The sequence below is a fragment of the Mauremys mutica genome, chromosome 4 (assembly GCF_020497125.1).
Source record: "Mauremys mutica isolate MM-2020 ecotype Southern chromosome 4, ASM2049712v1, whole genome shotgun sequence".
NCBI lineage: Eukaryota > Metazoa > Chordata > Testudines > Geoemydidae > Mauremys > Mauremys mutica.
This window is the reverse complement of record NC_059075.1, coordinates 69,548,501-69,572,530: the sequence shown is the minus strand read 5'-3', so window position 1 is coordinate 69,572,530 and position 24,030 is coordinate 69,548,501. Positions and strand designations below refer to the sequence as shown.

Genomic DNA, 24,030 nt, shown 5'->3' with positions numbered 1-24,030 from the left:
AGCTTCAGTAGATGTCATGCTTTTTGGGCAGGGGATGATGGGGGGGCCTCATTCACAGCATTTCTAACTATCAGGTAATTAATTTAGTTGCCTAAAATTAGATTTAAAAGCCTAACTTTAGGCAGACACTTTGGATAATTTTGGCCCACATCTTTAGAGGGCACTCTAAGCCCAAAATATGGGTTTTGTGTTTAAAATACGACAACTCTTATAAAGCCCAACATAAATTATTTCAAGACCTTTACAATAATTCATGCTCAAGAATATCTTTTCCTTTAAGGTGTCCAGCAATTCAGTATCCCTACAATTATTTGCAGTGTTGATCCCAGGATATGAGAGAGACAAGGTGCTTGAGGTAATATCTTTTATTGAAGTCAGTCCAGTAAAAGATATGACCTCCCTCATCTTGTCTCTCTCATATTCCTGTACCTATTTGTGAGAAGAAACTTCATACCACATACTGAACTCTCTGGAATCTTGATGGACCGAATAATAGAGCTTCTACTCCTTCCCTCCCCCACTTTCCACCTACAGAATACCTGTCTCTTTCCTGATTCATATAATGTTGCAGCTGCTTGTCCTGAGTCACCCAATGGGTGTTTTTCTACCATACTGAGTTCTATGGAATCAGCACTGCAATCCTGTTGAACTTTCACTGCTCTGCATTTCCCTGAGGGCAAGTGCTGTGCCAGCTCAATGTTTAACTACTGTCTCACAAGCAGGATAAGGGAAGGGAAAGTCAGGGCAGGAAAGAGACGTCACAGAGGAGGAGGAAGGTCCTGGAGAAATCAGTCCTCTTTAAAAACCTCGCGCAGAGGGACAGTTGGCAACTGCTTATACGCTTTGCAGCACACACTCAACCTTCTTTACTTGGCAGCCAGGATGCAGGATGTGAGTGGAATATTGAAGGAGGGATTCCTCGTTAAAAGGGTAAGAGCTCAATCAAGACAGGAATTGGCTTTCTTTTGAAACGGATATATTTAGACGGACTTAACTCTTATAACTGACTGTTGCATCTGAAGTGAGGGTCTGCTTGAGCCAGGCCTAGTGCAAGTGTTTGAAAGTAGTTATGGGTTCTACTGTTAAGCTCTTCTTCAAAGAGAATTTCTCTCAAATGTGTAAAATCTTTCGAATTGGTGGATGCATTTTAAGTGCAACCATAGAACTTCTGTCTAAGGTGCATGTATTTATAGAGCTAACCTCCCTGGTTCTGGTTCCCTGCACCGATGTTTTCAAAGTGGGTGGAAGAGCCATTGGTTATCAAAAAAACAACATTATACACTCACCAGAACATTCCTCAGCAAATTGCAGGTAGAGGAACCTAGCAGAAGCCTGCTGGTAGCAAAGGGATGGAGGTGGGGGTTAGAGTGAGGAGTGAAGCTCTCAATCTCTGCTCTTGGAAGAGGCTTAGAGCCTCTCTGGGGCTAACTAGGTTGGCATTTTGCGTTCCACAGCCTGTGCAAGGGGAATTCAGAAAGAAAGAAAGAAAGAAAGAAAGAAAGAGAAAGTATCAGCTTTATAGAAGATCAGAACATGAGCATGAATGCAGGCACATTATGAAACAGGACACACTCTCACAGTTGCACATAAGAGGCTTTCAGCTAAAACCACGGAGACAGCAATTGAAAGAAGATCTGTGTTGCAGGTCTTCCCACCCCCTTGCAGGGCTGGATCACCACCAGTAGTGGAAAGGGGAACTTATTTCTGGTCAGCAGAAGCAGAAGCTTGTTATTATGGGTCTGTCTTAATTGTTAATAATTGTCTTTATTTTAACACAGAAAGGGCAATGCCGATCAGGAGCTTGTGAGGCTTAAGCCACCTTGGGAAATGCTTCTGTGCACTATATAGCAGCATCACTGGTGCTAATGTGAAGGGTGTGACCCAAGCAGGGCTTCCAAGGCAGTTCAGGTAGTAAGAGCTCCCCACTGTCTGACAGCCATTCTCAGCCAGGGAAGATGACCTCTGCTCCTCACTGAGAACACCCAGGAGCAGAGCTTTTGCTGCTTTTTTCCCTCAGTTTCTGTTGGAAATTTTTAAATTAAATATTTAATTTAGGTGGGTTTGGCCTGAACTGGAATATTTTGGATTGTAAAGTGGCCCCAAAACCTTTTGTTTTGAGTCATTTCAACAGAAAAATGAATTTCCTGAGTATGGTGCATTGCCTGATAGGAGCTGTAGTTCAGGCCCCCATTCTCTCCTATGAGCTGGGGTCCCTGGCCAGTCTACCTCTCTCATCATGCAATGAAGTCTTCCCTCTGAGCAGTATGGTGTTTCATGGCAGTGACGTGACTACTGGTGCATGATAGGGTTTGTCCAGCCAGGGAGCCTTGCCCAGAGGGGAGAATGGGGGTGGTGGTAATCAGGTGAACTGAACAACTCGCATGAGTCAATGTGCCATCATAGGGAAATACAGTTGACAGTTGAACTGGTCAGTTCAAGAAACTGAAGCGAAACACTTTGATTTTGGGAATGTTGAAAAGTTGTGTTTGGATTGAAAAGGCTGAAGTGAAATGTTTTGTTTCCCAATCACTTTTTTTCCCCCAAACTTTTCATTCTGCAAAAAAACTTGATATTTCACCTTTTTGTCCAATATGGGACAAAAGCATTGAAATAGGAGAATTTTCTGTTGAATGGAAATTCCAATTTTCGCTCAGCTCTACCCAGGAGGCATAAATGCAACAGAGCAACTGTGAGGCTGCCCTGGATGCAGTGCTTAATTTGTGCCGGGGCTTGCCAGGGCAGCGCCCCAACACGTCTAGGCTTGGCCATTCATTGCCCTGGCATCTCTGGGCTTGCTGCATCAGTTATGAATGTAAAAAAATTACTTGAGCCCTGGCACCTCTTTCATTGCAAATTAAGCACTGCCTGGATGGGCGCAGCAGTGATTTTGGTCTTCATAGGGGAGGGAGTGGAGAACCTCTTGGTCCAACTGTAGCAGTGGAAGTGAGGCAGGCAGGAAGATCTAAGGGCAGCAGCTGGAGAGGTGGTGGTAACGGGTGGAAAGGAGTAAGGAGTATAGAGTAGGAGAGAAAGGAAGGGAGAAAAGAGATTGAGGGACTGAGTGAGAGAAATGGAGTGGGGAAAAAAAAAAGAGGTAGAGGTTCATTAAGGTGAAGAGAGGAAACCCAGAGTGAAGGACTATGAATAAACACAAGACAAGGCCATGTCAGAGACGGGGGAAAATACATGAAGGAGAGAGACTGACTCACTAAAAGGAGAAAGAAGAAAACAGCTAAAACAGACAATGTTAACTGGAAGAAAAGTAGCTGAGGGAATCCACAGGCACTGAAAAAAGACAAAGAGAAGGAAAGAAAAAATGGAGTGAAGGAAGAGCAGGCTGATCTGGCCAGTTAACTTTTGCTTAGCATGGGCAAGATGTCTTCAGACTTAGGTTTGAGAGAACCACATTACACCAGTTTTCATAGAAATCGTTAATGTTCCCTCCCAATCCCAAACACAGTAATGACCCACGATTCCTGCAGAGACTGGACCTTGCACGTTCCCCAGTCTCTGCCTTACCCACCTTTTTTAACATGGTGAAGCCTCCACTACCTTGGTACCTCACTCACAGACTGTAAAGCTTCATCTCCTGTGAAATATGTAACGTCAGCTCCACTGCACCATAAAGCTGGAACTGCCACCACAAGACAGGACCAGGCGTGTCTGTGCCACTCCCTGGGCAAGCTCTTCTTTAAAACCAGCCTTAGAGCTCCAATTATTCACACGCCTGAATCACAGAGGCTTTTGTTTGTATCCCAGCACTATAACACAAGAGGCATTTGGCAGTTTAGCAGCCTTCACTTGGTTGGGATGAAAGGAACACACAGGAAATGGCAGCATAGTGAGCAGTTTAGTCACAGGAGATGGGCAGCAGGTCTGATATGACTAAGCACCAATTTGCATTAGGGGAATGTAAGAAAAAAGCCAGCTGTTCAGTCAAGAGTTTTCAAGGCTGCCTGGAACCATGGAACCTACCAACATGCAAAACTGAGAGAATTAAACTGAAATGTGCTCATTAAGCAGCCACGCTACTGCTGCCAGCGGGCTGGATCCTTGGAGGTGCTGAGCACTCTAAACTCCCATTGACTCCAACTCAGAGTTACAATACAGTAAATCCTGCCCAAAACCCAGCTCCCTGTTCCCAGTGTTGCAGACTGGTCATTCCTCTGAGTCACTCATCTGCTTCAAGCTTTTGCCAGAAAAATTCTCACCATCAGAGATGAGGCCCATGTTTGGGAAAGATCAAAAATTGCATCTTTTGTTCAATGATTTTATAAAGACAGAGGAGATATATTGACAGAGGAAACTTGCCATGTTGAAGATCAACTTGTGAGTTTCTGGTGGTGGTAAATTGATAAATTTGAAGTTGCTTTCTTCTTGGTGGGAGAAAGAGCTGCACACAAGGCAAACAATGAATCTGACAAAAAGTGGGGGAAATGCCCTCTTGATTTCAGATCACTTTGGGATTTATACTTTTAGTCCATGGGAAACTACCCAGCTGCCACTAGCAGTCCTTTCCAGACGTGTCTTTTAGTTGAAACAATCTAACTCATAAGAAATATGACCTTGAACGTTCTCAAAAGATATCATCAAGAGTCAGTTTAGAAAACAAAGTTCCCAGCATGCATCAAGCTCTCCTTAGAATGACTTTGGTTAAATAATTTTGGGCATTTATCAAAATTCCAGGGTAATGGTCCACAAGGAAGTCCATTGCAGTCTCTCTCCAGATTTGTTGGTTGTATTATCACAATATACATAACCATTCCAATGAGACTCCTAAAATATGTCTTAATATAAGGATAATAAGAGTGTTACCATGTCTCTATGCAAAAGAAAGGTAGGTGGAAAGAGAAATACTCCTCTAAACTTGTCTTTAAAAGTAACCAAGGACATTTCTTTTGGTATAGGGACATATTGTCCATAACTGGAAAGCAAGATGGTTTGTTCTGCTGCAGGACAAGCTGTTGTATTATAAACTTGATGGAGGCAGGAAGGAGCCTTCTCCTAAGGGCAGGATCATTTTGGATGGTTGCACTATCACTTGCCCATGCCTGGAGTATGAGAACAGACCGGTACGTCTTGAAACATTATCACCATTCTTTTCTTTGCAACGACTTTTTTATTCTCTGGTTTCTCCCCTTCATTCCCTTGACTTTCTCAATCTCTTGCTCTGTTGCCCCTGCATGCCTCAAGAACTGGGACCAGTTGATGCTGATCAGCCTTTCAGCAGAGAAGGCCAGGTCAAGGTGTTACTACTGGATTTTCTTATCCTGTCTCTGAAGATTTCCATTCTGGTTGTTTTTCTCTGAACACTCCAGCTCAGAGGTGCAATCATATACAAAAAAAGTCTGTGGAGGGGAGAGTTGGTTATGGATGAAAATGCATCAGCCTTGCAGTCACACCGAGAAATTCATAAACAGCATAGTAAATGGGGAGGGTGAGAAAGAGGAAGGAATATGTTTCCCTCATCTTCTCCAATGGTTGCACGCACCTATGCTATAACTGTATTCTTTGCCTTCCCTGAACTGTGCATCTGGGCTAGCAGCCAACTCAGTATGCCTCTTCCTTTTATTTTCTAATGAGAATTTGCTGCTGTTGAAAGTTTCTGGACCATGAAGTCCTCTCTGTGTCTAGCCACAGGTGAGCAGCAGCAATGCAACCTTCCCCTGACTGGTACAAATCCGTGTAAATATATATTGCTGAGTCTGTATTTCAGTAAATCTGTTGTTAGAATGCGTATAGCAATGCCTTTCAGTTGTTACCAATATAGGGCAGATTTGAACCATTAATGTACAGTGGAGTCGTGTCATAGGCGCATTTAACTTATGCGATTTTAACTATTCACGCTCGGCAAAACAAAAACAAAAAAAAGAGAAAAACAACTATTTAAATACTGTACCTATAGTGCAGGCAATTCCGCCCACCATTCCACCCAATGAGCATTTGACTATACGCCATTTTCACCTTACGCACCGACTTCAGAACCTAATCCCGTGTAAGATGCGACTCCCCTGTAGATGTGAAAACTCCATTTCCCAATTGTAGATCCCTGTGTTATCCGGATAATCTCTGGTCAATCCGCTTTCTTGAGTACACTGGGCTCTGGGCATACAGCTGTTACTTGGGGTTAATTGACCCCGAGACTTGAGCTGTGACCAGCGTCCTTCTAGCAATGAACTGATCAGGATTCCCTGCAGTGGTTGACGGGGCTTCTGTTACATGAGGCAGGGCATCAGGGGAACATTCTGTGTTTGTTAGATAAATGCTCTTATTGCTTTTGTACTTTTCTGTCCATAGCTGGTCATTAAGCTGAAGACAAAAACCAACACAGAATATTTCCTTGAATCTTGCTCCAGAGAAGAGCGGGACTCTTGGGCTTTGGACATTACTGGAGCCATTCATGCTGGCCACCCACTGCAGGTTCAGCAGCTTCACAGAATGAAAAATTCCTTCAAACTTCCCTCAAACATCAGCCTCAAGTAAGTGTAAACATTTCCCACCCAGTCCTAGGATACTTTGAAATATTGCATCCGAAGAAGTGGGTATTCACCCACGAAAGCTCATGCTGCAAAATGTCTGTTAGTCTATAAGGTGCCACAGGATTCTTTGCTGCTTCTTTGAAATAGAAAAAAAAACAGGAGTACTTGTGGCACCTTAAAGACTAACAAATTTATTGTAGCATGAGCTTTCGTGAGCTAAAGCTCACTTCTTCGGATGCATAGAATGGAACACACAGACAGGAGATATTTATACATACAGAGAACATGAAAAGGTGGAAGTATGCATACCAACAGGCAGAGTCTAATCAATTGAGATGAGCTATCGTTAGCAGGAGGAAAAAAAACTTTTTGAAGTGATAATTAAGATGGCCCATAGAAGGTGTGAGGAGAACTTAACATAGGGAAATAGATTCAATTGGTGTAATGACCCAACCATTCCCAGTCTTTATTTAGACCACAGTTAATGGTATCTAGTTTGCATATTAATTCAAGTTCAGCAGTCTCTCTCTGGAGTCTGTTTTTGAAGTTTTTTTGTTGCATTTTTTGATACCATTAACTGTGGTCTAAATAAAGACTGGGAATGGTTGGGTCATTACACCAATTGAATCTATTTCCCTATGCATCCGAAGAAGTGAGCTTTAGCTCACGAAAGCTCATGCTACAATAAATTTGTTAGTCTTTAAGGTGCCACAAGTACTCCTGTTTTTTTTGCGGATACAGACTAACACGGCTGCTACTCTGAAATTTGAAATAGAAGGTATTCAATGACACATCTAGTCTATTGCTCTGCATCATGGGACTTCAGGTGGGATGATTAGTCCATTTCCCCTACACACTGTTTAGAAGGAAATTTCAGAAGGTGTCTAGTCCGTTGCCCTGCTTTGGGGCAGGGCTTATTTCCTTATCCTTGATCAGTTGTGGCTTTAGGTCATATAACAATCCCTGCTTGTCTGTCTGTCCATCCATGTAACACTGCTCTCTTTTGCTCTTTTACAGCCAGATAGTGGACAAAATGCATGATAACAGTAATGGAATTAAACTGACCCCCAACATGGAACAAGGCAACACATACAAAGAAAGCTTTACAGGTACATAAGCTCTGGACAACCAGCCTCCCAATGCCTGACTGTGCTGCAGAGAAAACAGAGCCACTGTGGAGTTTTTGTACAAGAACAGATTATTTTTGATACAAGAAGAGATTATGGCAAACAGAATGTACTGGCCCGTCTATGCCCTGCCTCAAAAAGTTCCTCAATTATAAATTTATCCCCCTCTCTAAGAAGCAAATGTAGAACCCAATGCCTTTGGTGAATCCTGCCTATGCTTTACATTGATATGTCTTTGCCATTATGATAATGCCAGGATGGGCCAGCTGGCAGGGATGGTCTGTCTGTGTGTCTCTGTGATGAGCAAGCATGTTGTGTCTCTCTGTCTAAGAGGTGCCTTTTTCTTTGTAGGTTCTGCACTGGTGGACTGGTTGATCTCCAGTAATTTTGTTGCCTCTCGATATGAAGCTATGACATTGGCCTCCATGCTGATGGAAGAAAACTTCACCAAGCCTGTTGGAGCCCGGAGCACTGAAGCCATGCGCAATGGTGATCTGGCTGAGCAGTTCCTAGATGACTCCACAGCACTGTACACATTTGTAAGTAATGTGGCTTCTAGCAGTAGGATCTCCCCATCCCTCCTGACTCAGATTTGCTTTTAGCTGGTTTGATGGGGTCAAGACTCACCACCACTGGCGACTCCCGCTGGTTGCTCCGGGAATTAGCTCTGTCTAGTCGTGGAGCACCCTCTGTGCATGGAGTCGCCAGTCTCACCCCCTTCCGGGGGTGGGTGGGTGTTTAACAGCAGTCTTTGAGACTCGCACCTGCCTCAGTGGCCAGTCACAACCCAAAGTCTAGCCCCTTAGCTCAGGGGCAAGTTGCAGTCTGTATTGGCCACAGTCCTCTGTGGCCAGATGCAGTATAAGGGGGGGGACCCAGGCCCACCCGCTACTCTGGGTCCCAACCTAGGGATCCTCTAGAAGCAGCCTCTTTCTGCCCTCCTTCATTCCCCTCTTGTCCACCTTTCTTCCCTGGGCCACTTCCCCTTTGGCCCTGTGCACCTCCTTGGCAGGGTCCACAGCCTGGCAGGAAATGGGGCTGGAGCACTCTCCTGTTCCCCTGAGCAAGCCTAGCACTGCTCTGTCTGAGGTGCTAGCTCCTTACCTCAGGAACCAGTCCTTCTCCTTCACTAGTGAGGGAGAGACTCCCTTCTCCTATGCTAGTCAGCCTTTATATAGGGCCTCGCCCAGCCCTGATTGGCTGCCTCTTCCTTCCCCTGATTGGCTCTCCACATGCCTTCATTGATTGGCTGCCGGTCTGTGCAGCCTCAAAGGCCTGTTCCAGCCCTTTTCTCAGGGGGTGGGGCAGTCACCCCACCACAGCTGGTAAAGAGGTTCTGAGGGTGAGGGGGACACACTGCATGTACCAAATGGCAAAATATATATAAAAGGTGAAAAAAATATGAAGGACAAATTAAAAATGAGAAGCTTTGGGCTTTTTAATACTTTATAAGGCTTTTTCTTCCCTCAGAGGTAAATGGCTAAATTTTGGTTATGGAGGCACGTACAAATAGGAGAGTTATGCATCTGGGTACAGCTGTAGTCCCTAGAGCTAACTCTGTTTGCATTAATGGTGGCCAGGCTTAGGCTCTGCTAAAAATCAAGGCTATTGTAAGTGTGTGTGTGTGTTGTTTTGTGGTTATTCATTTGTCCATTGTACTCTTACAACTGAGGAGATGTGCAATAGGCATATGGAATTGGATATATATCTTTGGGAAAAAAATAATGTGTTAATGATAGGTCTGTGGAAGACTATGAGGTCAGTACAAAGCTATTCTGTATATTGTTTAATTAGTGTTCATCAGATTAACCAAAACTTTTCCAGTTACTATTTTTTTCCATCTGCAGGCTGAAAGCTATAATAGGAAACTCAGCTCCAGAGAAGAACTGCACCCCCACATCCTTGAATTAAGTGGAACAATTGTAAAACAAGGATATTTAGTAAAACAGGTAAATATGACACTTGAACATCTCATCTCATTAAGAATTGAGAAAACCGACTCTAGTTGTTCTCTGGGCTGCATGGAGGGTAAAGCTGAATGCCGAGAGCAAGCTGGATAATTACATTCACTTTCAAGGGGCTTCACTATTCTTCCTCATTACCTGTCCTAACCTATCATATGGCCAACAGAATTAGCTTTCATGTTAGCAATACTGCAGAGTGAACAGCAAAGGTGGAAATGAGAAGAGAGTCTATTTGTTGATATAAATAAGTGAGCGGTGGAACTCACTGCTGAGGGATGTTACTGAGGATTATAAAATAATTTCCAGAAGAGCACAGGGGTCCTGGCCAAAATCCAAATTCTATCCTGAGTAACTACATTCACTTTCAAGGGGCTGCACTATTCTTTCTCATTACCTACCCTAACTTGTCATGCTGTGTCCCCTCACTGAGATACTTCACCCAGCATTGAAATGCAGCTAACTCATGTATGTGTAGAATCTACTCGTGCAAGCAGTTATTCATGTCCATATAGTTGCTCCCATTGACTTCAAATATGAGTAATTATGTGTGAATGAATAACTGTTTGCAGGCTTATGCCCTTAGTTTGTAAAACATAGTTTATGATACTTGCTAGAACAAGCTTACTGTTAATCCTCAGGTTTGATAGCGTAAACTGATCACCCATTGGGTTGGGTGAAGGGAATCCCACTACATATGTTGCTGTTAGATGTCTTTCTGGAGTTATATGTGAAGCATTGGCCAGTGTGGGTGATGGGGTACTAGATGCACCTTCCTTTCTCCAGGGTTGAAGTGTTTTTACTGACACTGTGAAAACAAGGGTGAAGCAATCCAAAAGGGCCTGGAATCCCATGAATTTTCAGAGCACTCAGAGTGAATAGATTTGTTTTAAGGGCTCCAAGATAAGGGACAGGAGTCGAGTCATTTCACCTAGATTTTTCCCTTCTTTTCCTTTTAAATAATTCTGTAGTAGTGTCTACCCTGACAGAAAAAGAAATCTGTGCATATCCCTATAGGTGTAAAATTGCTAAATACAGATGGATGTGTGCAGCGTGCACTGCCCTGGGGAAGGAAGTTCATATTGTGGTTCAGCAGAGAGGCAAGATTTCAGGGAAGAATTCTATCCTAGGTCTGTTACCACTATTGTCTTTGACTGTACATGAAAGTCAAAGCTTAGGCTCTGCATGGGAAATGTCATAGTTACACGGGGAGGTGCCTCCAATACAGGGCAACCACACTAACAATGAGAGGGTTAATTGTTCATCTCTCTCACTTCTCAGGGACACAAGAGGAAAAACTGGAAGGTGAGGCATTTTGTTCTGAGGGCTGACCCTGCTTTCCTGCACTACTACGACCCGACAAAGGTGAGTGAGCAATGAGCTGCTGACCTCAGACACCAGATCTATGTACATGTCTCCTACAAACCTGTAATAGTAATACAGTCAACCACATAGGAAATTGGGCTCTAGGACTGCCCTCTCCACTTCCTCTCCAGGGCCATGTGCCCCCTGAATTCCTCCACTCATTCCCCTTGGGACTTCTTGTGGATTTCCCAGGGCCACATCCCTTATGTGATTTTTTTTTCCACTCCCACATTCTCCCTCATGCCTTAGCTCTTTTGGGATTCCTCTGTCTGTCCCCAGAGCCATCTTCCCTCAGGGATTTCTCTCTCATACACCCCTCTCTGGGGCTGTATCTCTTCTGGGATTCTTCTTGCTCCTGGCTGTGTCCTTTCTGGACTGACTCTTTCCCATCCTGAGGCTGCATCACCTCTGTGATTTTTCCGCTCTCTTGTCTTCCTTATTGTAACCTTGAGTGGGGCCTGATCACAGAGTGCTAATGAGAATTTCTGCTACTCAGTTCTAAATGTGTATAATGAATAGCAGAGCTTATATATGTGGATAAACAATGCTACCACTGAGTTACAATGCAGTGAAGCCCAGTACAATACAAAATAACATGTGGCTAGAAATGTTTTAGTGACATTTAAAGACACCAAACAATGAACTTTATTTGATTGAAGCCTTCCCCAAAAGTGCTATAAACCCAAACCACACAGTCCTGGGATAACACAAGAGAGCCTGGAAGCAAAACTGATCAATTCTCACTGTCCTGGATGAGTGAAGAGTATAAAATGAACAAATAGCATCAACAGGGGAAAGTTTAATGGATTTTTAAAAGTTGTCAGATGTTGTTGGTAAAACAGATAATAGGTTTTAAACACGATTGTTATCCTAGCTCTGTCCCTTTAAATAACTAACCTCCCACAACTGTATTAAGGAGAACAGCTCTGGATAAGAAAATGATGCAACTGAATCAATGTGCTGGGAGGGCTTTCCCGAGACATGGACACACTTGTTTTAGATCTGAAATGTTCAGTGTGGTCTTGTGTCTTCACCGCTATCCACAGTATGTCTGTCTCAGGGAAGGGTTCTAATTCTTACCTCTTCCAACTGGGCCTCATTTTACCTTCTCACTACAGGAAGAAAACAGACCAGTTGGTGGGTTTTCTCTCCGTGGCTGCCTTGTCTCAGCTCTGGAGGATAATGGAGTCCCAACTGGTAAGCATGAACCTTTAGGCTGCCTGCTTTGGTAACTGAGGACTGGTCTACTCCCAAATTTGCACTGAAATAATTGAATCAGTTTAATTCACGCCTTTTGTTACTGTGGTGCAAATCTGTGGGTAGATCAATCTTGAGCCTCCTGTGGGAAATGGGAAAAGTGGTAGGGGATTGAAGATGACCATACTTGTCCCAATACCATTGAGCTGAGTCAGGGGGACTGTTTAGACCTACTTTTGGATACACCAAGAGTTGCCTCTTTCCCCTTTTGCTTTTTGCTTGGGCTTGTCAGTAAGGTCTCCACGTGAATCATGGGAAGAGAATAGGGCATTGGCTGATACTTCGGAGAGTTAATAGTAAAGAGGGCAATTCTTTTTTGCTGGGATAAGGTTAAGCTCTTTATTCAGAGGCATCCCTTGTCCCACATCCCCTCTTTTCTATGCTCCCTACTGGCACCATCTTTTTCCTCTGTACCTGCAATGGTCCAAATGTAGTGGACACTAAAGATAACAGTGGAAAAAGCTGTAATTGAAGGGTGAATTTGTTTAGCTTAAACAACATTGTCTGGAATCTCAGCTTTGTGATTCAATGTTCCTGTTGTCAAAATAATTTATAGTATGAAAGCAAATGAGCACAAGATTAGTGTGGGACAGCAAATGTGGGTCTCAAATGGGGAGACACTTCCTGGTGAGGGACACTTGAGAGGTTGCTTCCCTCCCTTCTTTCCCCATACTGAATAATAAGTAAGACTAAGTTTTAGTCATTTAGTCCCATGCATCCAACAAAGTGGGTATTCACCCACGAAAGCTCATGCTCCAATACATCTGTCAGTCTATAAGGTGCCACAGAACTCTTTGCTGCTTTTAGTCATGGGTATTTTTAGTAAAAGTCATGGACAGGTCATGGGCAATAAACAAAAATTCACGGCCCGTGACCTGTCCAAGACCTTTCTATAAATACCCCTAACAAAATCTTAGGTGGGTCCCCCCCGGGCCAGCTGCTGCTGTGAGGGGCCCCTGGGCCAACTGCTGCTGTGGGGGTCCCCCTGGGGTCAGCCACACCAGCTGCTGCTTGGGCAGCCCTGGAATCAGCCATACTGGACCCTGCAGAAGTCACGGAGGTTGTTGGAAGTCACGGAATCCATGACTTCCACAACCTCAGTGACAGACATGCAGCCTTAATAATAAGTGACACAGTGAGACAGCGCTTTTAAAAGAAAACCGTGAGAGTGAGAATGGGAAATATAACCCCATATAAAGGAAGTTTGATGATGGGCAGGAGCAGATAGGAGATTAAAACTAATTTATTGTAGGGATTTCTAAGGAACCCATCACCATAGTATCTAACACCAATAACAATAATATTCACTATTTTAGATAGTGCTTTATGTGTTCACAGTGTGTAACATTACGTGGTTATTCCACAAAACCCCCTGTGAGGTAGATTTGTATTATTATTCCCAAGAGAAACTGAGGCACAGAAGAATTAAAGGACTTGTCCAGAATCACACAGTAAGATCTACTAGTACCTTTAGTTATGCTAAACTCAAATTCCACCCTCAATGAAACATATACCTGCCACAAACCAGTTCTCTACATGCACCACTAACTTGTTGCACTCTTCCTCTGCAGGGGTGAAGGGGAATGTGCAGGGCAACCTCTTCAAAATCATCACTAAAAATGACATTCATTACTACATCCAGGCCAGCTCCAAGGCAGAGCGAGCACAGTGGATTGAGGCCATCAAGCGGCTGACATGAGCAAGATATGGACTCTGTACCCAAATAGGGATCAAAGTGAATAATTGATATTCATGAGTAAGCTTGCTGCTGTCTTTGCTGGGAGTATTGACTCTGGGATGGCTGATCATGAGATGGAAGATCAAATCTTTTTATCCAGGTGTCCAATCTACCTCTGGCAGATCCATATCATGCTTCACCCTAAAACAGAAAAGCCTTACTGGTCCCCATTTACTATGAGACTCGTACATTCCAGTAGCCCATGTCTACTGCAGTCACTTGACTGAATCAAGGACTGTGGGTTGGGCCAGAACCAGCACAAGCACGGGTTTCTGAGGCCACCTCCCTTGACATAACACCACAGAATCTTTTACTTAATTGCACTCTGATTGCCTCGGGGAATACCACACTGGAACAAACCAGTGATCTGTCCATCCACCTACTCCAGGATCCAGCCTCCTGCTGTGCTGGAAAAACTCAGGGTGCTGTAGGAACATAGGATTTGTCAGACCTGATCATACCCATGGCCTGTCTCTGACAGTGACCAATGCTGTAAATATTAGAAGAAGAAGAAGAGAACCCCACAATCCACCTGGGCAGCTGTGTAACAATGCATGGTAAGGAGGAGCTTTTCTCCCTGAACCCATCTGGAGATCAGTTTGAGTTGCACCAAAGGACTGATAACTAATCATTTAATCCTAGTTACTGTTGTATCTACTTCAAACCAATAAATTTTGCACTTTTCTAGTAAACTTGAACCTTAATCATATTAAATTTAGTAATGGGGTACTTGAAACAGCTTTACCCTTTTCACATGATCTTTTCCAGAGGTCAGACTGAGAGGTGGGGAAATAATGGTACTTCACCCAAAGAACAAATAGAAATTTTACCCAGATTTCACCCACAATCCCAAACATCTCCCACTGTGCCAGAATAGCATTGTTATGGAATAATTTCCCCAACATAATTCACAAAACCCTTCACATGGAAAGATTCACTTAAAGTAGGAAGGCTGGCTTGTTGACTTTCAGGGAGGTTTTCAAAGGCATGAATAGAAAATAGGCTCTTAAGTCCCATTGACAAGTGCCCAACAGCCATTTTGTCCCTTCTGAACATTTCCCCCTCAGGGCATACCAGCACCTCATTTTCCCTACTGGGACCACCCCATCACCTAGGTGCTGAGAACCCCTGATTTAGGAGCATGCTTAATATTGAAAGCATATTTTCAAAGAACATAGACTGTCCATATTATTTTAGAAAATTCTCCTTGTTTTCTGAACACCCATAGCTAGCAGCCTTTTTTTCTGCAGTGCCCAAAAGAAGCCCTTTGAAAATACTGTAGTACATGCCTTCCACTAACTCTCACAGGAAGTTTGATGGCAGAGCCAGAAATGGAGCCCATGTCTCTTAAGTCTCATTGCAGTACTTTAACCACAGGCCCATCCCTCCTTGAGTTGAAGTTTTCTATCCACCAAGCTATACACTGAAAAAATCCCCTCTCTTCAGAGAGGATTTCCCCTTTTTCCTCTATTACAACCATTAGTGGCCCTAGCCACTTTGCTGGGAGAAAAACGGTTTTGGTGCCCCCCTGCCACCTCTCACCCCATGTGCCCAAGTGTGTGGGGAGTGTGGAAAGCTGGCCAATCAGGAGCAGAGAGAGAGGGGAGAAAACAAACAGAAGCCAAGCCGCACAGGAGTTTGCACTCCCTGGAAGTTGGGGCCCAGGGCAATTGCCTTGCTCACCCAGCCCTAGAACCAGCGCCGATTACAGCCATTCATTAATTACCTGAACTTTATATAGATGCACATTTTGGGACTGCAGTACACAAAAAGGCCCGCAGAGGCAGAGGCCTTTGGTTGGTAATGTGCATGAGGATGTGTGGAAGGAATGGGAAGAGGAGCCAAGGAAGAAGACCCAAGGCGGGAGCACTGTCAGCATCATCATCACCAGTCATATGCTGAGTTGTCCCTGCTACTTGTGTCTTCAGGCTACTAGCTTTAGGGGAGTTACTCCAGATTCATACCATGGTAATTCAGATCAGAAGCTGGCCCATTGTCTTTAAGGGAGAGTTTCACAGGAAAAGGAAGCCTGAGACATGTAGATTGAAACTCATTGGAAAGGAACGTATTCTTTTTCACTATTTGCAAAACATCGAGTACACAGTATAGTGTATATATGTATAATAATAACAAGCACATATTTGGAGGCTTTTCTAAACCTACCAAGGCAAATGATCAGCACAACATTAAGATGGTTCAAATGTTTATTTCGTAAAGCAGATAAAGAGGTTTACCGGTAAATGGGCAGATTTGGCTGGATATAGGAACAAATGATGCAGATGTAGGTACAGATGTTGCTGCACAGGGCCAGTTAAGACAAGACAGCCAAACCTGCAGCTCTACAGAGCTCCCAGTTCATGAGGGCTCTACCCACTACAGAGAGTAGGAAATGCTAGTGGGCCATTCACTGCTCCACGGTGTGAGGCACAAGGTGCTTGTGCGGACTGCTGACCACTGTGATCATAGCTTGGGGTAATAGGGTGTCTCGTCCTCTAACATGGACCTTGCTGGGGCACACCACAGGTTTCCTCGCCTATTTAACAGATTGCCTTCCACTACATGCTAAATCCCACTCTCTACTTTTAGATATGTGATGTAATAACCCCCACCCATCCTCAGGTGACTGAGTCCCTCCAGGTGGCATGACAGAACAATTTAGAGCCAATGAGGATAGAGAAGGCTGTACACTGTGTGAATCACAGGCTTTGCCGTCTGGAAGGCCCAACAGAATGGCTTTGCAAAGAGCCTCATGTGCTTGAATTAACCCTGTCATTGCAGCTCTTCAGGCTCTGTGAGAAAAAGCAGACATTTCAAACTTGTCAGCAAACAAACCCAAACAAAGTCCACATTTAAAATCTCAAGAAGGAAAGAGAAAACACTTTTATGTACATGGGAAAGTACATTTGTCTTAGTTCATTGGTGATGTGGGGTCCATTTTTCAAGCCACCTTGGTAAGCTTGATGTCCCCTGAGATTTGTAAAGCTGTTACCAAGTGCAGGGGCTGAACGCGGTGAGTGAAATAACAGAGCTGCCGTCCATCCAGCAGGACACGGATCTGCTGGTGCTCACAGAAGAGCTCCATCTGAAAAGGAGCAAGGGCAAAGGGGGAATTAGAGGCCAGCACCAGGGGCTGTCTATTTCAGTAGCCTGGACTTTGGAACCCCAAGTGCTCTACAAAGTGGAGTGTAAGGTCTGTCTAGTTTCTCTATGTCTCCTGTATGTAACATCTTCTCTCTGCTGAAAAGCTCTTACAGCAAATTATCCTCAATGAATGGGAAAAAGATTTTGCCCATAGAGATGGTTCCTCCAAGTCAGGAGATGTTGGGAGAAGCTTGCACTGCCGCTCCCCATGCTGTACTAGTTTGGTGGATAAATAAGACTTAACTCTTCAGGGCTGTCAATCTGGCATCTTTCAACTGTATAAAATTCACTGTGTTGTACTGAGCTGGTCCCTTGCTCTAGTGTCTCTCCCACTACACCCCTGATAACTAATAAGAATACCTTAAATGTGTCCCCTGCTGTGAATGGGAAGTAGGGAATGTTCTTCTCCTCTCTTCCCCATTTCCCAGCAATCTGTGCATTCCGGGTGATGGATTTCTCACTGAAGTTGACTGCAAGTAACAGCCCAATATCTTTGCTTGCATCCATGGGGTCACAGAGCAGAGTCACTGCAAAGCTGTAAGGACCAAGTCAGTGATCATGAACAGGACTTTCAGCAAACTACCAGAACATGGTTGGAGTGACAGATGCACATAAGGACATACAGCTTCCATCCCAAATCACTTAGTGTGGCATATGGCCATGTTTTAATGGCCTGGTGGTTGTAATATCCTGAAAGGATGTTCCTCAGCAATTCTTTGGAATAACTAAAGCAGCCCCGCCCTGAAAGAATCTATTTCAGGTTTTTAATTTTGGGAGTGGTTAGCCAGTTTTATGCAGACCTCAAGCCAATCTGGCCACATTCAGCAATGTTGGTTACTGTAGTTTACCTTAACACTGAGTCGTAAGGTATAAATTAGTGACTTGTCTTAGGATGTGACAGTGATACTGCAGTTATGTCCAATGTAATGGCACCCTATAAATACTTCGACTATGTGATAAATGGAGATTGTTTTTCTGTTTTATTTTGCTTTGAGAAGGGAAGAAAGGGGTGAGCGCTTTAGTGTCAGATTGGTACCAGGATCCCTTTCCTTTACATGGATTGCAAATCATATAACAACAAAAGGAATAACTGGAGTGTCTATACTAGAGAGTTTGTCACAGTTTCAGAGTTAACTGCACCTGTATTCCCCCTTGAGGTTTCCTGGAGGGCACCAACTTAAGGTTTCAGGCTTCCAGCTATTATCTCTCTTGGGCAGATACCCCCATCCCTCTCCCTCCTGCCTGGGGTTTTAAGGCTGCACAGCTCCTTCTCGTCAGGGGCGGCTCTAGGTATTTTGCCGCCCCAAGCATGGCAGGCAGGCTGCCTTAGGCGGCTTGCCTGTGGGAGGTCCCCGGTCCCGCGGATTCGGCGGCACGCCTGCGGGAGGTCCGCCAAAGCCGCGGGACCAGCGGACCCTCTGCAGGCATGCCGCCGAAGGCAACCTGCCTGCTGCCCTCGCGGCGACCGGCAGAGCGCCCTCCGTGGCTTGCCGCCCCAGGCACGCGCTTGGCGTGCTGGTGCCTGGAGCCGCCCCTGCTTCTCATACACTGTGAAATCCCCAACAAGCCCACCCAATGGCTAGCTGCTGTGCATTGCTTTCTCACCCAGGGCTATGAACAGTATATTACCAGCAGTTACAAGTTACCACACAGTTCAAGCACATTTATTCTTAAGCATTACAGGGAAAATATTTAAATAAAAGTTTCTTCACACGTTTACCTATTAGTCTAAGGGGGGCCCTAGTAGGCTAAAGTCTTTCTAACCCTTCCATGATGTTTGGAGCCCCTCTTAGACAGAAGGGTGTGTCCATTTACTGGCCTAGAGTCAGTTTAAACCCAGCCTTTTCATATCAAAAGCCCTTTATTTGTCTGTCGGTCTCTGGAAAACCCAGTTTGAATCAGAATGTACAAATCTCCCCAGGGGGTGGATCCTGCAGGTGTTTAAAACCTCAGTGAGTCACACTAATCAACCCCCTTGTGGCTGTGGTAACCCTCCCCTCTGGAGTCGCATACAAGCCCTGGTCCACAGTGATACAAAAGCCATTCATAAACTTATTACAATATGATCCCCAAAGATATTGACTGTGGTTACAATATCTGTCTCAACATTTGTGTAGTTTCCTATCTAGTGATTCATCCCTGCTTCTTCTTGGAGCTTCTCAGGGATCTAAAATTCCTGCCCTTGACTTCTGAGAGCTGAGAATGGAACTGGTTTACACTAGACCACTTGCGATGGACTGCTGGGTATAGAGGGACAAAGGAGGCGGTATTGTGTGTCCTTCATCTCAATGGTGGAGGCAAAGTGTAAATTCTGAGTCATAGGTAGCCTGATTCTCCACTGCCGTAGCCCTTGTGTAGTAATGTACACCTGTGTAAAGTGCCAGCAAATGCTCAATTCAGGAATCATTAGGGGAAGTTCTATGATCTATGCTACACAGGAGGTTAGAGTACATGTCTGTAGTGGTCCATTCTCACCTTAAAAAAATCCATGAATCTGGAGCAGCAGGGGAACAGGGCTGTGGCTCCAGGAGGAGGGAGCGGGAGCAAGTTGTTTCATACTTCCCCTTGCCCTGTTCCCAGCTAGATCCTAGCAGCCCTCAGGATTTTGCTGAATTTCCCCCCTCAGCTGGTGGCTGTGGCTGAGCAGACATCTACTGCTAACTCTGTTCAAGGACATACCCCATGGATAAAGATAAGATTTAGTCATGGATATTTTTAGTAAAACTCATGTACAAGTCACGGGCAATAAACAAAAATTCACGGCCCGTGACCTGTCCACGACTTTTACTATAAATGCCCATTACTATATCTCGAGCCCCGCAACTCTGGGGGGCCCCTGCTTCAGCATTGGGGTTTGATTGCCCCTGGTGGCCCGCTGCTCCGGCTGCACCCGGGGCCAGCTGCAATGGCCACTATTTGGGTGGTCCCTGGGGCTGCCCCCGGACTATATCAGGATCCATAGCTGTAAATGACTATAGGTGCCATCTAAACTGCACATGGCTACAGACCAGAGGTTTTTATGCTTGAAACCACTGGATTCTACCACTTGTGCAAAATTAGATGATGATGTTGTCTTTGTAGGCCTCCAACCACTAGTGGGCATCATAATCTCAGATCCTGGATTGGGTCTGATACTGTCCAACAAAGGGAAAGTCTGCACATACACACCAGGTAGTTTATATCACAGAAACAAGCAGTAGAAGGTCTGTTGCTTGCCCAATCACTTTACCACATTTTTAGAGAGACCGGGCTATCAGTTGTCTCCCTCACATCAATCTCACTGCAAAAAGCAAGAGATTAGGTTGGGGCCCATGATTATGAGTCTGTACAGCTTCCCCTCCAAACTCAAAAGAATGCAGGCCCTCAAGGAACCTCTTGTGCTTATGACCAGCCTATATGGGAGATATTCCTGTATGTGAAATAACCAACTGAACAGCAGCTCCCCACCCTACCTCTTGGGGTTGGAACATATGACCCCAATAATAGTGATTTTCATGGCTGGTTTCAGTCCTCCTTTAATTTCACCAACATATCGCTCCACCTAGTGGGGAAAAATAACTATTATTGATCTCTAGATTTGCAGCCTGCATGATAAACTGCAGAACCATGTGATAAACGGTATTTATTATACACTTCTGTCATCTCACCAGCCTTCTGTTCACCAATAAATTTCCCCTGGGACTTATTCTAACAATGCAAACCACTAAGTACCTTTAAACCACTGCCATTTTTAAAAAAATAACTATAAAAATTCTTTCTTTATCCTGTTTACAAATATACTTGAAAACTAAATAGCTGCAAATCAATTCTACCTTTACTAACTCCAAACAGCCTCCTGATCTGTTTTAGAGGTTAGTAACAATTTTAATAGAATAAGTGGTTAATGCAGAGGATTAGAATTGGGATAGTACTTCTCTATCTCACAGGGATGTTTTGTGAGTTAATGTTCATAAAATATTTTGAAAATGTAAAGTGCCATAAATACATAAGTAGTATATAGTTGTACTCATTTACTTGTGTAAAATTTTTTGAGAAACCTCAGATAGAAGATGTGATAAAAGAGCTAAGTGTTATGCTATTAGCAATTTTCATCATTTGCTTTATTTTTCAAGCTCAGTGCACAGAGTCAGAAAGACTAACGACAGAGTCAAAAGACTCAATCTTGCCAGACTTATCAGTCAAAACTCCAATTAAAGACACCAGGAGCTCTGCACAAATAAGCATTTAGGATTTATCAGGCTTTAGTCCAAGGAGAGAGCACTGAAAAGAGCTAAGGGAGTTGATAATAAAATATAAGAACATAAGAACTGCCATACTGGATCAGACCAATGTTCTAGCCCAGTATCCTGTTTTCTGACAGTGGCCAGTGCCAGATGCTTCAGAGGGAATGAACAGAATAGGGCAATTAACGAGTGATTCATCCCCTGTTGTCCAGTCCCAGCTTCTGGCAGTCAGAGATTTAGGGACACCTAGAGCATGGGATTGTGTCCATCCCTGATCATCTGGGTTAGTAGTCATTGATGGAGCTATCTTTCATGAACTTATCTAATTCTTTTTGAACCCAGTTATTCTTTTGGCCTTCACAACATCCCCGGCAATGAGTTCTACAGGTTCTAATATTACTGACTTGGTAGCTCTACTGACATAGGAGCAAGCCTATTAAAAAATCAGACCTTTGTGGCAGTTTGTATGATCTTTTGTTCATAATGAAGCAGCTTCCATTCAAATGTAATTTGCTACAGTTGAACTTCAGAGTTACGAACAACTCAGGAATGGAAGAGGTTGTTCATAACTCTGAAATGTTTGTAACTCTGAACACAACATTATGGTTGTTCTTTCAGAAGTTTATAACTGAACATTGACTTAATTCAGCTTTGAAACTTTACTGTGCAGAAGAAAAATGCTGCTTTCCCTTTATTTTTTTAGTTTATGTTTAACATAGTACTGTATTTGCCTTTCTTTTTTTTTTTTTTTTGTCTCTGCTGGTGCCTGATTGTGAACTTCCAGTTTCCGAATGAGGTATATGTTGATTGGTCAATTCGAAACTCTGGTGGTCATAACTCTGAGGTTCTGTATATCTGTATATCACGTTTTTTTTTTAAATAGATCTGGTTGGACAATATGAAAAATTAGATCTGTTGGATGATTAAACGTTAAAAAAAGAGCAAATCTGCAAATAACCAAATGTTTGCTCATTTTCATGAGCATACAAACTAGAGATAATAGATTTCTCTCAGACAGTGATACTCAGACTGAGGATCATGAGTCACAAGTGGCTCTTTAATGTGTATCCTGCGGTTCTTTGTAGCACATGATATTAAAACACTGTGTGATTTAATTATTAATCTAAGTTATTCACCAATTAGGATGCTTTTACTATGTTATTAACCTATTGTAGTTGATATAATAATAATACTTGGTCAGTCATTTTGCTATGAGAATAATATATAGTAAATGAAACAATGAATTCACACTACTGTGGTTCTTTTGGGTAATGTTGAGGTCTGAGTATCACTGCTCTAGCACATTCCTGTGGGGCTAGTAGAGGACTGTTGAGAGGAAGGATGGCCCAGTGATTAGGATGTTAGCTTAGCACCTTAAAGATATGGGTTCAAGCCTTTGCTATGCCACAGGTTTCCTATGTAACCTTGGGCAAGTTGCTCAGTTTTTCTGTGCCTCATTTGTCCATGTGTAAAAATAAGAATAACCGTACTTCCCTACCTCACAAGGTGGCGGTGAGCCTAAATACATTAAAGACTGGTGATTGTGCCATAGTAAAAAATTGTTTACTATGACTCCAATGCTTTTTCTAGGTTACTTTGGTTTAAAATGTCCCAAACGACAGCATGTGGACCATTCTCTATGGAGTTTCATCCAAAGACTATTCCATATGCTAATAGATATCATGGTTAGAAAATTTCTCCTAATATTCTGCCTAAATTTTCCTTCTTCATTTCAATTTATGTAATTTCCTGTTCTCCTTTCAATTTCAATATAACACCAAGTTAGATCTCCCCCTGAGAGTGACATTTACGCTCAAATACCTTCTAATCCCACAGACAGTTATAGAACCCTGCTTATTTTTTTTAATAATTTAAACAAATAGAAATGACTAGAGAATCTACACTTTTATTAAATGTACAATTATTCCTTGGGGGAACTCAACAGCAACCCAGGCAAGTAAATTTAGGTTACGCACCAGAGGAAAAGTGTCAAAGGGTGAGATGTATTAGACTGTGGAGTATCCCGGGGAAGTGGCAGACTCCCTTGAGATATTTAAAATTAGACTAGACAAAGTAGTGGAGAATATGTCTCCTCCTCCCCTCCAACACTTATTGCTTTCTTAAGTGAGAGACAGTAAAATTAAATAATAACACTTTACAATCTGAAAGGTGGGCTGTGAAGATTAACTACTTAATGTTTGCAAAGCCCCATACCATTATTCATATGTATGATACTAGATAAAGAATACATGTAAGTGTACCCCTGGCTTCCATGCAGTTTTAGCACTTACAAATTCTTCCATGGTACCCTGAATACAGCCAGAGGTCTGATCATTCACAGGTCATTCCCTAGCTGAGATGGAACACATGGTATGCCTGAAACCTACTCAGGGATCCAGAAGGAGGTAGCAGGAAGAGATCCTGAATGGGTCATAATTTGGTTACAGGAGGGCCCATGCACCTCTAGCACTTGTGTCCTTTTAGTATATTTATGTATATAAAAACATATTTTCTACTAAAAAAGCCCCACCAGTGGATATATTCACTTACATTTGTGCCTCTGTCATTTTCTGTCATCTCTCTGCCTTTTACTCGTCTCCTGTGCAGCAGCCTTGCAGCAAAGTTTTCTTTTCTTTGTGTGTGTGTGTGCAGAAAAAATATTTAAAAAACCCGGAATAAAGGGAGGATATAAGGGGGAGCATTATCTCAGTCAAACACTGGTTAGACACCACCCGCTCA

General features: G+C 43.5%; 2 protein-coding genes across 2 annotated transcripts; one reads left to right on the top strand and one right to left on the bottom strand.

Annotated features, from left to right (window-relative positions):
• Window positions 1-777: 777 nt before the first annotated feature.
• Window positions 778-15,236, top strand: PLEK2 (pleckstrin 2). The gene is made up of 9 exons (XM_045015649.1): window positions 778-930; window positions 4,908-5,072; window positions 6,298-6,479; window positions 7,497-7,588; window positions 7,958-8,145; window positions 9,454-9,555; window positions 10,849-10,932; window positions 12,051-12,129; window positions 13,761-15,236. Exons 1-9 carry the CDS (start codon window positions 883-885, stop codon window positions 13,886-13,888), a joined length of 1,068 nt encoding a protein of 355 aa, XP_044871584.1. The 5' UTR covers window positions 778-882; the 3' UTR covers window positions 13,889-15,236.
• Window positions 15,237-16,127: 891 nt separating this feature from the next.
• Window positions 16,128-23,993, bottom strand: LOC123370063 (galectin-related protein A-like). The gene is given in 5 exon segments (XM_045016277.1): window positions 16,128-17,009; window positions 17,429-17,603; window positions 20,521-20,609; window positions 23,842-23,928; window positions 23,931-23,993. Coding segments are annotated over 5 exon segments (558 nt in total). The 3' UTR covers window positions 16,128-16,865.
• Window positions 23,994-24,030: the final 37 nt, after the last annotated feature.

Bases quoted from the DNA above. Each gene is read 5' to 3' on its own strand.
- PLEK2 (XM_045015649.1), top strand. From the start codon at position 883: ATGCAGGATGTGAGTGGAATATTGAAGGAGGGATTCCTCGTTAAAAGG. The intron at 5,073-6,297 runs GTACGTCTTGAA...TTCTGTCCATAG, and splicing joins TGGAGTATGAGAACAGACCG to CTGGTCATTAAGCTGAAGAC. The intron at 6,480-7,496 runs GTAAGTGTAAAC...GCTCTTTTACAG, and splicing joins CCCTCAAACATCAGCCTCAA to CCAGATAGTGGACAAAATGC.